The following is an 18,949-nucleotide window of genomic DNA, read 5'->3' on the forward strand; positions in this document are numbered from 1 at the left end:
TTTACCTGCTCCACTCATAAAACTGTATTTGGTCAAAATTTTCAAACTGTCACAGCTCTCTTATTAGTATCTATATTGAAACATTTTTAACATGAATTTTTTTCTATTTTCATGAAAACTTTTTCAAGACCAGCAAGCAGGTGGTGCAGCATTCAAGTCAATTTTTTAAATGCAATATTATTAACCCTCCGAGTGGCGGTACTTTTTTTTCCAAGTGGTGGGACATTTTTGCTGATTTTGTATGTTCGAAAAAGAAAATTTATTTGAAATACTGTAAATTATATAAGAATGACATATCATATATCAAGTTAAACTACATAACACACAGAATAGAATGGTAATAATATGAAACACTTATCTTGGGTATGTGTAAAAAACCACTGGGTTGAATTCCAAAAATAAAAATTCATTTTTTTTGTTTTATGTTAGGCTGAGTAAATGATACTAAATTTAATTATTTAACACAAATCCAAATATCCATTTTGTTTAAAATTTAATTCTGAACAAAAATATATATAGTTTATATGTATTATTCCTAAAAAAAAAAAAAAAAAAACCCACTAATTGCTGATTGAAAATGTTATGTACATATGCTTTTTACTGCATTTTAGTCAGTATCAGAGCCAACTTCATTCTTCCTGGTTTGAGAGGCCTCCAGTAATGTTCCAAGTAAGGGAAACACTCCCTAAGAACCCTAAAATTACAAGCTGGGCACCAAAAGTGACTTTTGTCCCTTTTTTTGGTGTGTCCACATACTGCACAAAGTCTTTCACTACGGCCTGGTAAATGAGCAATCCTTCTCCACTTGGTCCAGGAGGTAGTACAGTAGGTGGATGAACTGGTTGTAAGGGTTCCACTAGTGCCAGTATATCTAAATACTATATCAAATTAAAGTTTGGAATCTGGTCTTTCTAACCATACCTAATATATAACGTTTAAGTCGCAGCATAATATCGGAAATAGCGGAACAAAAGGGGCTTGCGTTAATAGACGCTAGAGCGTCTCTGCCACTCGCGAACGAGATTTAATAGACACTGCAGCGTCTTTCACCACTCGGAGGGTTAATTTTTTACTTATTAAAAAAAAAAGCAGATATTTTTCTGATTTCCAAAATTTCATACTTGTGGATTTTGTCATATAATTTATAAAAACCCGTTTTATTTTTTTGGTAGTTTGATGAAAATTTGTATTATACTATTTGGATAGTTGGTAAACCTGACTGATATTTCACTGTACTTAGTTTTGGAATCAACTGGAACAACTAGTTTAGTGAAACACATAAAGAAATCAACTCAAAATACTCTGAAAACTCTGAATAGTTATGCTATTTAGTTTTATTGCTATAGAGTTAATAATAATCAGTGTTTAGTAAGTAGCAGTTAACAGATTGGAGTTAGTGATCTTTAAAGTAATTTAAAGAAAATGTACATTAATATATAGGTTTTAGATTTCATTTTAAACTATAAAAAAATAGAAAGATTATTTATTGGATTTTGAAAAATCAATAAGGTGCTTTATGTTACTGAACAAACAAAATTATGTTTGGTGTCTTACTTTTATGGTAAATAGCAATTTTTACTATCTATAATTGTATCTTTTTTTATTTACCACATAAAATACATTTAAAACCCTTTTAATTTGAGTTTTTACTCAAAATTAAACTGTCTATTTTGGTACATCATCAATTTTATATGTTTTAATATGTTATATGAAAAGTGGTATTTGAATCTTTTAGAATAAAATACTGTACTAGAATTTTTATTGAGAAACATTAATTTAAATATTAACAGTAATGTTTAATCTTCCTTTGGATCATAAATTTATGTCCAGTATTTTCTGCCAGTACATAGTAAGAGTGTTGTCTGATTTTAGCAATACAAACATACAGTGTGATTTTCAGAAACAAATAGGAAACATTGTGTAGTGTACATGAAGTATATATAGTGTTATTAGCTAAAACTGTAGAAAAGGAAGAAAATGTCTTTATTTTTTCAAAGAAAACACGTTCACACAATGGCTATTTTTGGAATTTTACAATTTTCAATGTTTCTCCATCAACCTCAAGGGGTATCTAAAAAATAAATTTATCTTGTAAATTGAGCAATCATTCGCTCTTTGGGGTACACGATAATCTGAGGTATTTCTTTTAAGTGCGGGATCGTATTTAATAAACCACCAAGACAGGCAAACAAAAATGCAATAAATGAATACTTAGCAATGTGTACCCCATTGGGAGCACAACGTGTTTTATGAAAGTCCAGCATGAACCAAAACCGGATACTCGATGTCAGTTGTGGTTCGTCATGAACATATTAATAATTCAATACTTAAATAGACTTAAAAAATTTAAAAACACCTTGATCTAATTGTTTATTTTATATTTTGAATACAATCGAAGAATAAAGACATACCATTTTTAATAGCGTTTTCCAAACAGAGTAAAATCTGCGCCAACCGAACACCTTTGTCATCAGAGACCAGTCTACGACACCTGTAGTTCCTGATGTCTTCCTTACATGCTCGAGCAAGGCCTTTGCTGACAGAGAAGTCTTGAACTATTAGCTTCTGGTGTCTAACCAGCTGGTCTTGACACTGTAACAAAATGTAATGCAGTAGTTATAAGTCTATATTAGCAAAGACACATTGAGTCAGATCTGGTTCATATTGATTTAAATAATTCTTGTAATATTTACAAGACACCTTTACACTGGCGAGTGGTTGTGAAAGAGTTTGCGCTGTCACAATGTGAACTGTTCCAAGTACGTGTGACAGGCGTAAAATCTTTTACACACAACAGTAATATCCCAGTAATTCTTTATAATGGAGAAAACATTTGCTCTTAAACAACTGTTCAACACTAGTAGCAATGGTCAGATCTGTTTACACTAGACAGTTTTACTATCCAACACTGCTCTCTGATTCTTGTGTACAAGTGTCCTACACTGTTGAGTTTAGCTGAGTTCACCTTCTCTTAATGCAGTGTATGGAATCTGATACTGATACAGACTTGGAATCTAGAGCCATATTTGTCTGAAGAGACTGAAAAAAGTCTATGGCAAAAAGGTTAAACGATCAATTTACATCGTTTTAACATCAGAAACACCTATATTAAGTCCTTATAAAACACGTACAGTAGTCCCTCTGTACTACGTCAATATGAAGCCCTACCCACTGCTACAGTTATCCTCCACAGTGAAATAAAACTGGACCTTTTGACCAGCCTTTTTACCTCAACATCTCATTATTAATTGCCGCTCTAGCACATCCATTGCATTGCCCAGATTTAAGAGACACATAAGTTTTTTTTTGTACCCTATATGTTGGTCAATAGTTTTTAGAATAATAATGAGTAGTGTGTTACTCGTTGGTCTTTTTTACTAAATCTAGCACTAAATATAATTATTTACAACTTCTTAAAAAATTAAAATAATGTACTGGATGCCAGTAATCAAACTGTGGTTGACCACTGATCACGATAATTGCTACGCAACGAGCTAACTAAGATTATTTTGTTAATGCGACTTGACTGACCTGTTGTGAGATCATGGTGTCAAACTTGTGTTGCATTAGACACTCATACGCTTGACCCAGTCCTATCGTGACAGTAGGGCAGAACTTGTTGAGTTCCATGTTGCACGCCAGGTACAGTTGTCGGTCAAATTTGATGTTGTCAGCTTGTACGGACGACAAGTGTAAGACTTCTTTCTTGCAATCAGGTGCTAGATCATTGTCTAGGTGTTGCTGCAGACACATCAGTGTCAACCCTTGAGACAGCATCTGGGCAATTCCACAAAAAATAAGGTTTAGGTTTTGACCAATAGGTGACAGAATTGAGAATAACTTATAAAATACTTATTATTTAACAAGGTACAAGCAAGTCACACCACGTGAAGTGAACAGGCTCCGTTGAAGTTGCAAACAGAATTTCAAATCTACAACTCATTTCATCCTTGAGAAGTCATATGGGCAAATAGATAGACAGGTTTCTAATCATAAAGAAAAGAAAGTTTTACAATCCTTTGGCAGACAAAAGATAAATTATGTAAGCCTACAGAGTAAATACACTTTAATGATACTGCAAAATACCAAGGTTGGACATATACCATCAAACAACTCATTCTTACCTTTGTAGAAATGAAGTGTCATACAATATTTAAAGTCTACCTACGCAATTCTTCTCGAGAGATCTGGCATGTTACATTGTTACATTCACAGTTTTGTTCATTAATTTAGGTGTCATAGCAGTGTTCAAATAACAAAAGTTCCAATGACCTAGGGAGGGTATTACAACACAAGAAATCAAAATTTGTTACTGACTTTTAACATCAACATTCAACTCATTATTTTGCATTTTACTCAATGAATAAAAGACAAATGTTCAAATATAAAATGATTTTACTCATTTTGCTAGCAAATCTATTTATTCTGCTATTTTCTTGTTACCATCAAGGTTACCCATAACAGACCAATTAATAAATGTTCACTAATGTTCAGCTCTATCTCCTGGAGTAAGATGTATCGTCATGGAACTCAGTGTTGTCTACATAAAAATGAAGCTTTGTGCTAAATTCAAGTCTAAAGGTTAGTTTTTTCAAAGTACTATGCATACAGACAAACAGAAATGAAATTTTTCAGCCCCTCAAGTAATAGGCTTTGTTTAATGTACAAGACAATAAAGTTATTAATAATAAATAGCGTTAATTTTTTTATTTGCTGCAAGATTGTACAAGTTTTGACAAAGTCATGGTTAAAATTACATACGATCATTTGTTTTAATGGAACACAATACATTTGTCAAAATAAGAAAAAAATTTAAGTTATTGTTTATTTCAATTTTATGAGAAACAATAAAATTACAACATTATTTAATAAATACAGATCTTGGTTCCTAGAGAGTATGCACTTGGTGTAGTTAACACCTTTTTCTCTTTTTTGGCCAAACTCCGACTGCTGTGTCTGCTTGTGCGAGAACCATTTGCAACTTATTAAACATTTCAAACTATATTTGAATTCACAAAAAGACTCACCTTACTTCCCACATGAGTGTGTAAACACATTTTCATAGTTGGCACCCATTCTAAGCATATTTTGGTACCTTCAAGCAGTGATAATTTTGAATTTGTTTTTCAAAAATCAAAGTTAAAATCACAAATTCTATGGAACAGTTTGGATAATAGTGGAATCAGCAATGTTTTACAATATTTAAAAAAGCATATGCAATAATTAATTTTATGAGCACAAAATTGTGTTTTATAATTTTAAAGACAATTAAGGATCCTCAGTTTTCAATCAATCAAAATATCCTTTATTCATTAGCATTACAAAATACATTGAATTGTGTCCAGTCTTAAAATAACAATAAGCCTAAACTGCACAACCAAAACCTAATCTTAATCTTCAATTAATACATTATTTTTATACCAATATGTAGAATATTAAATTAATTACAGATGTTATGTTAACAGTACAATAATTTGTTAACATTCAAAGATCAATTAACGAATAAAGCGTTTTATGTATTAAGTATTTTTTAAGTTTACTTTTGAGTTTAGAGAAAGAAATTGTATGGTATTTTGTAATAAAACATATACTAGTTCAGCCATATTGAGTATTTCTCTGCATTTTTTAATACTGAGTCAAAATTTTTGGAGGTGGTTGCGCCATATGAGGACATACCAAAATTAATTATAGAATGAATATAAGAGAAATGAATCATTTAAATATCACAAATACTTCTTAATTTTCCTAAAGCAAATAAACCGGATGATTTTTTTGCCATTTTAGTTCTATAGTCCTAAGAAAATTCAGATTTCAGAAGAAAACATTTAATAAAATAAATTGATACTGTACTCAACAATGTTATGAAATTGACATACAGTACTTTCAAAATTGTTTGGTTTTTAGATGGATAAAACTTTGCCATAATAAAATCACAACCAAAGCTTTTAGTTTTTATAATTTTCCTCATAAAAAATGTTGAATTTGTTGGTATAATTTTGTCATGCAAGTTAAAACATATTATGAGCAAATGCAGGTACTTTTGAGATACAGAGTTTCAGTTTTTACCAATTTTGAGGTATTTTTTTGAGAATGGGTGTTAAAAAGTTTCATTCCATTTCAGAATTTACATATAAATTACTTCAAGTATATTTGGTAGTCTGTAAAAATTCGATGTTCTAATTCTTGTATGTCACTGTGTGAGCGATCAAATATATATTTTTACTTAATTACATATATGATAGTAATAATAGTAAGACAGGGTATTTAAAGTAATAAAGTATTCAAACAAAGAACATTTGAACTATTTCTATTGCTAGTTTTACTGCAGGAATGTCTATAACACTGTCAGTTAGTAACTACTACATCAGGGGTTAATAAAGGTTAACAGCAATCCAATTCATACATTTTAAGTAAGCCTATAGACTAAACTTACCAATACGTGATACTTTCTTATTAAGAGTATCATAAAATTATATAAGAATATACTACACAATAATAGTGATAGAAGTATTTTTAAAACTACAAAATTTAATGAATGTATAAGGGCATTATATTTACCAGTTTTTATACACATACATAATAAAGAATGTAAAGAAACATTTATTACTCACTACAACAAATGATAGATTTTGAAAAACATCTAAAATAATTTAAAAAAAGTATAAACAAAAGGGGAAAAGATTTTAGTATTTATCAGATGAATTTGTCTAAATAATGCAAATGTACACAATTAGGCTACCACAATTTACAATTTATTCATAATATATTACTAAAAAATGATCAACAATCTTCGTTGAGCAATTAGTTGGGCTATAATGATTTTCTTACAGAAACTATTAAGCGATGTTTCTTGGGCAGAAGTTCCTATAATATGGGTTAATTGGCAGCTATCTTTATCTTATTTAAATCTCTTAAAAGGATTCCCCTCCTCTCTACGATGGATCTCAAGAGAAGCTATATTATACATTATTGGGAATCAGGGAATTGAAATTCAAAGTCAGTGCTAACAATTTATGCTCATAACGTTTTTACAACAGTTATCTTTCTTAGTTAAAAGGTTGCGATAGAACTGAATATTTTACTAATTTACTCAGAAAAAATTATTTCTCTCACTTGTGGAAAGCAAAAATTTTGATATTTTTTACATTAATAAAAAGATATTTATGTTAAATAAAACAAACATTCTTTAAGCATATTTATATTTTATTGAAAGAAACAAATCTTTTTTATTAACAAATTTACATTACAAAACTCTTGACACATTTGAACTAAAAATAAGAATATTTTGTCTGTTGCCTGTAATTCTTATATACAAATTAAATAATTTACAATAGGCTACTTAAAAATATAATTCTAATACAAACTGTGGTGTAAGTAACCTTGTTAAAGGAAATTATGCACAACATTTCTTTGCTTCACTGCTTAATAATATTGAATAGGTTAAAACTAATAAAAATTTGTTTAAACTCACACAACATAAAATTGGCAAGAACACTTAGAGAGCACTCCGCCGATTTGTGACAAATTGCAGATCTTCATCCATTTTACTGTTCAGGAATTACTATTACGTAATGCAACTTGCATTAAAGATAGATGGATGGTAAAAATAAAACAGGGAAATTGTGAATTTATCTGTTTATAAAACCAAAACGTGTAGAAAGCCAAATGCAAATAGGCAAAGTGAGTGTACAGCTGTTTGAACTGACAGCTGTTTACCGAGCAACCATACAATAAACATTTCAGTTTCTACGATTTATTTAACAAACTTATCTGGTATTACTGTCTGGTTGTTTCTTCTTTCAGTAGTACCAACAACTTTAACTGTTTGTTGAGTTCCAGACTATCTGAAGGGGATAATGAGAAATAAAAGGGCTGACGGTTTTAAAAAAATATTTGGGCTTAGCACCAAACATGACACGATCTCAATCATTCTGTGAAATTTATAAAATACGGTCTTTAGAACTATTTTAAACTGGATGCACTCTAAACATATAAGAAAGATGGATAATGTTTTGGAATTAATCATGAGTAAGCCTGTTCATTACTCACCTTCCTGCTCTCTGTGGGCAGATATTTGTCTTAACAGAAAGTGGGTCTAATAATCTGATGAAACGAATTCTCAGAGAGGATAACTTCAGAGATAATTCACTCTATAGGTTATACAATGAGCACGGTTAAACTGCAGAACAATTCTATTTTTGGCTGATCATTAGAAAAGCCTATCACTGCTGAAGAACTACAACTAGTTTTTAATATTTAAGAGCTATAAGTTAGATGCTTCGTCGCATCCATTATGTATTTAAGAAAATTTATTACAGGTTAAATTGATAAAATTCAAACTTTAGAGAAAATTCACATTATTGCTCCTCAATTCTTTAGAAGATTAAATGCAGTATTTTTTCATCCCTCAATACATATATAATTGCATGTAATTCGCCTATAACCAATAATATGAAACCATTCAATTTTGCAGCACTGTAACAGACCTTGATATTTTCCATTAAAATTACAATACATTTAAGACGGAATTTTTGCATCCTTGTCCAGCCGAGATAATAACTACGATGTTGATTGTATTGATACAACATGCCTCTGGCATGTTGATTTATGTAAGTTAATGTTTTGTTTTGTTTAGTTGTTTCTCTGATTTGTATACTTGTGTAGTTACATCATAATTTGTAATCATGTATGTAATAATGTAAATGTTGTACTGTATAGGAATCCTTAAATAATGGGTAATAAATATATTTTTATCATATTGTTTAGTACTTATTTCTGTAAATATAAAACACTAAAGGTTAATGTAAGTTATTCAGTGACTTATACGTTTAGCTTACAGTTAAATTGTTTGCTGTTATTGGAGTGACACTCCGTTATGAACAATTAAATTGAATTAATAAAAAATGTTTACTTTTAACCTACTAACCTTACTAAAATTGTATTATTAAAAAGAAGAAGAAATCAGTAACCAAACTTAAAATATAGAAATTAAAAAATGCATTTAATTATTAAATAAGCAAAATAATAAAACTGTTGGGTGAAAAACTCACCTTTTTATCCATTCCCCATGCGGCCACATTGGAAGCGTTGTATGTCCGGTTCACAACTGTCCGTGAAATGCGAGATAATTCTGAAATCACTGAAAGCGACAAGGCCGATCCTCTGCACCAAGAGACGGCAGTCCGGACTCTTTATGCTGTTGACGTTATCCAAGACATACATGAGCAAGTTATCCTGGTCCCATTCACTCTTCCAGTCGCTCCTGCAGACCGGCTGCAGCATGGCTTGCAGATGTTCATTGTTCATCAGGTTATTGGTAGCAGTCCATAGCTCGTGATGGCAGTCTTTACTTATTGTCGCGATTGCGTCACTCTGAAAAGAACCAACAGCTTTTTTTTCTTTTTCTTAGAGTCCACTAACAGCTCTCAACAGTTAATAATAATATAATAATAATATTCTTTATTGCATGAAACAATTACAATATTGCATGGCATGCGTCAATGTAACTATATAAAATACATAATTCTTCTTCTTCTATGGGGCGTCCTATTGCCATGCACTTAAGCCTCAAGGGCCTTTTGCGCACCCTGGAATCACACCATGAGGCCTACCAGCCTGTTTTCAGCAGTTCCACAAATCGCCGAAAAAACCTATCAGGTCCTCCTTTGGAAATTCACCACCCTTGTCCAAACTACCAAAGATAGCATACTGCTCCCTTGCTATTGTAGGAAAATCAAAGAGTAAGTGTTAGGTAGTTTCATACATCAGATAAATTATGTTAGTCAAGATAAATACATACAATGCAATACAATTCTTGTATGTATCAGAACCGGGGGTTTCGTTGTTGTTGTTAATTTAAAACGTTTTCATCCCAGCGGCCCATCATGACCTCATCAGTCGAGTAAAACGCCTTTGACATAAGAACATTTTTTTGGTAAAGTTTTGAATTTTTTTGTTTCATTGAGTTGTTTGATACCCTCAGGGAGCCTATTGATTAGTCCGACTCCAACTTGTGATGGCAAGTGTTTGAAAGCTGCCGTTCTGTGCTGTTCGACTCGAAAGTTGTCCATGCCTCTAGTTCCGTGTTGGTGGACATCCCTGCCCTGTACCAACTCGCATTTAAGTCAGCAGTACAGGGCCACCTCGAGAGTATAGAGACAGGGCAGGATCAGCAATCCAAGCTCATCTCAAGATCAAGACGTCTCTTGGGTTTAATTCTGAAAGAATTTTGATGGCTTTCTTTTGAGATCTGAAAACTCTTTCAAATTTGTATTTGGAACAGCTTCCCCACAATCTTAAGCCGTATTTGAAATGTGGATGTATGAGACCGAAATAGGTCATTTTGAATACATCCACCGGACAAAATTTTGCGAGATTGCACAGGACATAAATTTCAGAAGCAACCTTAGAGCAAACGTTTTCAATGTGATCGTCCCATGTCAGCCCCCGATCAAGGTACATTCTAAGGAACTTAATGGATTCTGCTTCTTCCAGAAGTAAATCATCCACCATCACCGCGGGTCGAAGTTCGTGCTCTTGTTGTTGCCGAAGGCAAAAATTTATGCCGTTTGATTTTGAACTGTTTGTTTTAAAATTGATTCTGGAGAAATATTCTATGCATGAATTCAATTCAATGAATTATTCCACTTCAACTTCGTTTTTTGATTTTTATCTAATGCAGAGAGTCGTAAGGTTGGAAGTTTATTGTGAAAGGATGCACACATAGCACAAGTTATTCAGCAAAATTATCTCGAAGAAGCTTAAATAGATTCAAGGAAAAGATTCTTAATGGTTGATCTTTGACAGCAAGAGGATCCAATCATTGCTAAGAAATTGGATGGTGTGGATGTATGTAAAGAATAGGTAACAAGTAAACACGTTCAAGATTATTTTCCCTGTAGTCAGAAAGAACTGTTATTTTGAGGAAAGTTACTACAATGCATAAGAGTCAAAATAGCCATTTTTAGATTTTATACATTAATTTTCAATACATTCATATTATATAGAATATTACATGTTACAAGCTCACCTGTATTAAAAAGTATTTTGATTGACTTCTTTACATTAAAAATATTAACATGATGTTTCAAAAGTTGATACCCAAATTGCTAAAGTCACATATGAGACAGGAATTAAAACACATTTCTACATGGGCGTGATGAATTTGTAATCTGAATTTATAGAAGGAACTAGGTTTTAATTCATTTTCTAGGTTTAAGTAAACCTGTTTAACTCATACTCAGGGTTCAAAAGCGGAACCAAATTGACTTATTGATTTTATAAATTTACTGTAAATAAATGGGGTAGCAAAAATCTAAGAGTGGTAGTTTCAACTACTTATGCAAGTTGGTAGTTTTCCTGAAAACAACAATTCTTTTTTTATTCAGAGAAACAAAGCTAAATGTTGCATATTATTAACAAATATGTTTTAGTTTGTAAACACGTTATAAAAAAAACATTAGATATTTTATGAAATTTAAAATGGTTGCAACAAGTGTTGCAATAAATAAAATAAAACAATGATTCTTTTTGCTTTTGTTAGGTCAAGGATCAGATATTCAGAATTTCGTTCCTGAATTAAACATTGGTTTTTAAGTAGTTAAAAATATAAAATTAACATTTTACATATATTATGTTTTTCTTTTTATATCAAGATGTCCCAAAAATTTGTTATTTTTAATGAATACAAGCTACTTTCAAATATTTCAAGAATAAACTTGCTATAGAGCTCAGTTTGTTTTTCAGAAATCGTGCTGACAGACAGACGGAAAGAAATGAAATTTGTCCAGCCCCTCGAGTGATAGGCTTTGCTAATGTTAAGCCAAATATGTTTACACTAGTTAGGGTATTAAATAAATATTATTTTAATCACAGTAAAATAGTTGAAAGAAAAGATAGTAAAAAATCAATTTTGACAGCAATAAGATAACTCGATGTTGCAGAGAAATGAACTGACCTTGAACAAGTCTACAGCCAACTAGCCATGACTCAATATTATTTTAATCGTGGATATTACTCATCAGTGGGCAACACTAATCTAATCACCAGCGACTCTGTGGAAGGGTGACCTTCGTTTAATACATGAAAATATCAAATAACACTTTAAATATTTGTCATTAAACACTTAAAACTGATATATCATTATTATATTTAATTAAAGACCTGTTAACAAGGCAAGTTTAGATTCCTGTGGTTCAGTCGGTAAGTCTATAACTAAAATCAGTAGTTCTGCTTCGAACTTTCTTCCCTTTATCACATATGTTTGACATATGACAAAAATCAAAATAAGTATAATTGTGAAGCTGAATGTAAGAAAACGCATACCTGTCATGGATGATGGTCAAAATTTGTATAAAACTAAAAAGAAGATTTTAATACATTATTACCTAACGATATATTTGTATGTTTCGAATTTCAGAAAAAGAGAACTAAAATAATGATAAAATGCTAATTTTCATCCCAGGGGCCAATCACAAACTTAATCGAGATTTGAACTGTTGGGGTTCATTGATTCGTCTGAGATCTTCAGGCAGCTAAATTGATTACCTTGACTCTTATTTGTGACAGTGTTTGAATATAGTCATTTTAAGCTGTTAAGTTCTGAAGTTGCCACTGCCTTTGGTCTCATATTGATGACCATTGTTTGCACTTAAATCAACATAACTGGAAAATATCAAGAAAATGTAAAGGCTAGGTAAGGTCAGCAATCCAAGCACAAGACTCTGGATTTTTAACTTTAAATTATTTTTACAGTTTTCATTTGTGTTTTAAATAATCTATCAAATTTTTATTTAGAAAAGCTGTCCCATAGTCTCAAACCGTAGGCCAGATGTAAATGTACTAGGCTAAAGTAGGCTGGTTTTCTGTACATCCAAAGAGCAGAACTTCGCTAGATTAAACAAGATATATATGCCTGAGGCAACCTTTGAGCAAAACTGTTAATGTGATCAACCCAGGTCAGTACCATGTCAAGGTACATCCCCAAAAGCTTGGTGGATTCAGCTTCATCTGTGATAATTTCATCCATAATCACAATTGATCCATATTCGCCTTCCTGCTAACGGAGACAAAAGTTGATCACATCCCAGTTTTGGCACAATTTTTTTCAGATGTACACTTGAAAGTTCTGGATGCTTATGTTTAGTTTAATAAAGGCTTTGATCAGAAGATCTTGTTTCGTTTTTAATCTATACAGAAAGTTGTATCATCCTCATATTGAACCATCTCTTCATTCTGAATTGACGAATTTAACATGATGTAAACAAGAAAAAAGATTGATTCCCAGAATTGAACCCTAGGGAAAACCATAGAACATTTTCACTTGCCTGACAAGGTGTTTACAGTCTCCACACACTGCCCTCTGCTACTAAGGTATGACGTAAACTATCTATGTGACAGATCTCGAACACCACATCCATAACTGATTGTAACAATGACACGTGGTAAACAAAGTCAAAGGTGCCTTTGAAATGTACACAAAATGCTGAGTACTTGTTCTTACCTTTCCAAGACAACAACAATAACACTGTTAATGAGGTTTGTGATAGCATCAATGGCCAATTAATTGTTTCTAAATCTGAACTGTTCAAAACTAAGAATTTTAAACCATTCATGGAAATCATTGAGTTTTATTATGAAATGTTTTTAAAAGTTTTGCTCAGGACAGGTTGAATGGAAACATCATGATATATGTACCTAAATACTGGCTACTTGGGATGCAAGGATAATCCTTTTTGAACGTTGGGACCATTCTTGCTGTTATTAAAGCAGACAGGACAATATCTTGGACAAAGTAGAGATTGATCAGTTTAGTAAATGATGTCAAGTTGTCATTCAAGCATTGCTAGATTAGCCACACAGATATTCCATTGATGTTGCTGAACTTTTTCGGCCCACAATGATTCCCACCTCGACCTTCCTCGCAGGAGGCAGACCCATGAAAGATGCCAATTTCAATAGTAAATTCCTTAGGCCTATCCTTTTTGAAAGATAAGTTTTGTACAGCCAGACAAGAAACTGTTGTTTAATTCAATTTGCTTGTCATTAAAAAGGATTGTTTGTTAATTCATCACGAATTTTGAGTTTCGGATGTGATTTTGATGAGGTGTTTGTGCTCTTTTCCCACACAAATTTTGAAAAGTTCTCAGAGTTTAAATTTTTGTTCAACATCCTGTACTTTGGCGTTTTTATTTCCTTGCAGTAATTTTGTTTTGAACTTTCCATTTTCAGATCTGAAATAAATTTAATGATAAATTTAGCCTTTCTCTTAAGTAGAGAATATTTGGAATAATCCATTTATTAAAATGCCTTTGAGGTCGCTCTTTTATAAATTTTATATAGGCAAGTGACATTCAACTAATAATTCAGACAGTGGGTAGGGTCCAATAAGCGGACCCGGTTTTTTATATCGAAGAATATAATCATCGATACCTAATATTCGCATATCGAATCATAGACTATCAATCGATATAAAAGTAATAACAATCATATGTTTAAATTAAAATGTGAATTTAATGATAACAAATAATAAATGAACATAACCAAAATCAGGGAAACTCATAACTTTAACTAAATGAAACAGAACGAAAACGTTTTTACTAAAGTTGTGTCCACCATTACCTTCTTTTTTTGCATCTGAAGACGACCATGTTAGCTCCTCTGACAGTTACATTTGTTACCTTTCCACAAATATCACATAATGGATTCTTAGGTACTAACCCAACATCCTGAAGCCATAAAAAACATATTTTATCGTCTTTTAAAGCAATTTCGTGAAGCTTCCTAAGATTGACGGCCATTTTAATACACAATGTTACGTGAAATTTAAAATATTACCTTGTATTATTTGAAAGTGTTTACAGCTGTTCATATTGATTATTTAAGGTGTTAAAAATAATTCATCAGTATCGATTGATTATATCGATGGTTATGATTAAGTAATATCGTTTGCCAATTTCGATATAAAAAACCGGGTCCGCTTATTGGACCGTACCCTAGACAGTCACTGAGTGCTTTCTTCAAAAGTGTCCACAACGATTCCTTGAAAAATCTGTTGAAAATTTGGATGTTTTCATTTAATAAGTGTCTTTTAAATTCTGCTAAAGAGGGTTTTAATTCAGGATCGAACTCTTTGATTACAGTCTTCTGTGCAACATGGTCTGAAATACCCATGTCACTAAGCCATTATTACAAATTTTCCACCAAAAATTAGATTGATTTGCATTCCTTCTGCTTCAAAATCAAACTGACAAATATGGTAAACTCTGAAAGGTTGGAACACGAATTCGGATTTGGTAAAAATTTACCAGTCTCATTCCCCCAAAAAATATTCATTCATTTAATATAATTAGTATATTCAATTTAAAAAAAGGTAGTTTTAAATAATTTTGATTTTTTTATAAGTATAAATAAATATAAAACGTGTTTAGGATGAGTTTCAATTTATTTTAGAGAAATCATTGAATTGTAATGTTTATTTTAACTGTTACATCAATTTCTTAGTGCTCCACAACAACTATATTATTATCCCCAAACACAAAAAGATTATATTATTAATTTACTGATTATTTGGGTGAAAACACTAAAAACTTGAATAGGGCAGCAAAGTGAGCAAAGGGGAAAAAATAGGAAGGAAACTCAAGTATTGAAACTAACCACGGTACTAGTAATTGATTAAACCTACATGAAACATAAAAATATATGTTTTTTATAAATCACATATTTTATAAAGTCGCAGATGCTAATTTTATTTATGCAAATAGCCTACCCGTATTCATTCATACATCCTGAATTTGAAAGGGTTAAATTGTCTCGTATCTCAAAATCTGTCCAGTTCATGTAAACAAAACACAATCAAAATAATTTCCCCAAATTTAATGGAAATAGACTATATAAATATAAATAAATAGGCCTAAAGAAATAAGTATAACTTACCTTTGCAGTTTGAATACATTCTAGAACAGTCAAATCATCACTATTGGTATTTAAATTTGTACATATTCTCCATAAATCATTTTTACATTTTACATTGGAAATTAAATAACCAAAATTAGTAGCAGCTCTTTTAGATCTTATTTCCAACGCTGAAGAAGGATTCCAAAACATTGGCGACAAACTGACACTATTACTGGTAACAGTAATAAACATTAAGGAGAATGTACATAATGTTAAGAATGAATTACAGTCTAAATTTGTAATCGTAAACATTGTTCTGTTTCTAGATATGTAGTCGAATTAGCACATTTTACCAAAATATAAAATTGAGTCTAAATTTGAATCCAACTAGCATTGAATTGAACAAGTAACAAAATTTATAAGCAATTCACAACCGATATTCCGACACTCAACGTTGTTTAGATTTAGTTTGATTGAAGGGCCGAGCCGATAGAGGTTAGGTCGGTTTGACTTGTAAAATTGAGTTGAGTAAAAACATATTTGATGGAGGGGGTAGATAAGGTCACAGGTTATAAAAAGAATATCAGCTAAGGATACACTCAGGAGTGAGTGACAATTATTCAAAAAACATTTTGTTCTAAGCAGTAAAATGATTATTTCAGATTACGTATTATTCAAGCTATGATTTTATAATAGTTTATTTCATTTATATTTAAATGAAAACTTTTCCTGATAGAAAATTTTCCATGACTGTGTTGTTACAACTGTATTATTTTAGTTGTATTATGAATAATATAGTAAAAAGTTAAGTACACAACCCATTTAAAATAACTTTCCAGCTAGGAATAGTTATTGTTTGTATTCTTATAGCAACCTCGTTTTCCAAGCTCTTGCACAGATCTTCATCAATGTTTTATCACTTTGTTCTGCTACCACCTTGTTGTAGTCGTCATTGTCTTATACCACTGAAAATGCTCATTGCTCACCTGGAATATTTTTTTCACATCGTTCATTCTTTTCTTTAAGCTTCGTGTCTACATAGACAACGTAGTGTTTGATTATGGGATTTGGCTGAGCATTTGCGTAGCTTAACTACGCGCAAGATGTTTTGAGAAAGATTTCAAATCTAGACTTTAATGTTGTATGAACCTTAATTCTACAAAATAGGTTCGATGGTTGTACTTGTCTACCCATGGGATTCGACTGAGTTTTATTGGTCTATCACTAAGTAGGCTAGCAAAATTACTCTTCGGTCTATCTATCTGTCCGCATGACATAAGAAGTGTAACTGATGTGTCTAGTGATGTAGTGTCTTGGTGACTGGTTGTTTAATTTGGTTAAAACTTTATTATTCTGTAATATTGGTATCGCTTTTTTTTTGTTTAAACTCGAGATTGGAAGATTGGTAAACTTCTTAACAATCAACTTTTACTACTGAGCATGAGTTCATTTTATTTGAAAGGTTTAAATTATTAGCCTAGAAACTAACCTCTACTAGCTATTTTGCAACACAAGTATTTGTGAAAATAATAAATTTTTTCAATTAAAACTGAAAGAAAGTTGAAAGTGTTTGTGAAATAAAATTTTGTAAACAACAGTTAACAGCTGATTTTGACATTTACACTTTGGTGAGTTGGGCCTAGGCTGAAACTGAGGTCATTATTGTTGATAACAGTTTTCTACCTGCAAAGCAACTGATTTGATTGTGGCCAAGTAGAGCTTATCAGCAATATCCTGTATGGTTTGATAGCTCAGTTGGTTAGTGAGATAGCTCTTGGGTCTGAGGTTTCCTGGTTCAATTCTCGCCATTGGCAATATATTTTTGCTTATGAAGAAAATTACTTTTTATTGAATAAAACACATTTATGTGTATTGGATTATTTTTATCTGTACTTCAAGAAAGTTAATTTGTTTGGAAATACTTTTCTTCATAATACACTGTAGGTTTATTACCTATACTGAAGAATTTTTGTTTTTCCTTCTTCATACTTTATACAGGCAGCCAACCATATTTGAACTATGAATACGCGTAGTCGTAATAATCTTGAGGCCAAAATCAGTATGGCAAATACTATAGAAAATGAAGAAGAATCTTTGTGTGGAAAGTGCAATGTGCCAGTTTCCAATGAAATGGCTATGGGGTGTGATGGTTTTTGTCAATTATGGTACCACCCTGATTGTGTGGACATTGACAATGAAATATATGCTGTGATCAATGACATAGCCGATAAGGTTAAAATGGTATTGCGAGGCATGTAACAGTAAACTGAATATGCTTTTCCGCAAGTCATCGAAAGTTGACGACGGGTTGTGATTGGCCGAGTATAATTAATGTAGTCCTAACAGAACTTGAAAATCAAAGCAAGAACAATGTTTTACTGTGTGAGAGAATCAATATGCTTTCCTCCCAATATCAAAAACTTAACAGCGAACTTCGTGAAATTAAAACAAAACCATGTAACTTTGAATGAGATTATGCGCATAAACGGTTAATTCTCAAGTAATAGACACTCGAACATGTGTAGGTCGATCTACTAAATCACAACGTAACTAATAATATTGAAAGCTCTATTGCATCTAGTACTCTGTGTCACACGGACAGGAGCCAGCAGACGAAAACCTGATGCTGTCAATACTACCGCTACCCGCTCAAACAACATAACCTATTCCAGAGTAGTTAAAAAACAGTGCTCTTGGCGCTAAGATGGGTGGAAATGATACAGTCTCAAAAAATAATGAAAGTGACAAGGATTTTGAGAGGTTTATATCTCACGAAAGGAGAAAATCTGCTATGAAGTATGCTCAAGAAAGAGATAACAGTGGTGATACTACTTATCAAGAAAAGCTACAGCTAGACCTATTGTTGGGATAAAAACAGGGGGTAGTAGTAAACTAAAAATTGCTAGTAAGAGATCTTGGGTGTTTGTCTCTCGTTTGGATACAAGTGTTGCCAAGGATAAATATTGAAACATACTTGAAAGACTCTAAAATCGAGGACTTTGTTTGTTTATGAGTTGGAGACAAAATATGATACATACAAGTCTTTTAAAATTGG

The 18,949-nt window shown here is 31.8% G+C and overlaps 1 protein-coding gene across 1 annotated transcript in view; it reads right to left on the minus strand.

Moving 5' to 3' along the window:
- LOC124364759 (Golgi apparatus protein 1) overlaps window positions 1-16,412 on the minus strand; it is an 86,464-nt gene extending 70,052 nt beyond the window's left edge. Inside the window, exons 1-4 of the mRNA XM_046820479.1 lie at window positions 15,934-16,412; window positions 9,051-9,372; window positions 3,532-3,777; window positions 2,412-2,592 (exon numbers count right to left, since the gene is read on the minus strand). Coding sequence (XP_046676435.1) covers window positions 2,412-2,592; window positions 3,532-3,777; window positions 9,051-9,062 — 439 coding nt within the window. The 5' untranslated portion in view covers window positions 9,063-9,372; window positions 15,934-16,412. The remainder of the gene's footprint in view (window positions 1-2,411; window positions 2,593-3,531; window positions 3,778-9,050; window positions 9,373-15,933) is intronic.
- Between the last annotated feature and the right edge of the window lie 2,537 nt (window positions 16,413-18,949).

This window comes from Homalodisca vitripennis, chromosome 6, assembly GCF_021130785.1.
Source record: "Homalodisca vitripennis isolate AUS2020 chromosome 6, UT_GWSS_2.1, whole genome shotgun sequence".
NCBI classification, from domain to species: domain Eukaryota; kingdom Metazoa; phylum Arthropoda; class Insecta; order Hemiptera; family Cicadellidae; genus Homalodisca; species Homalodisca vitripennis.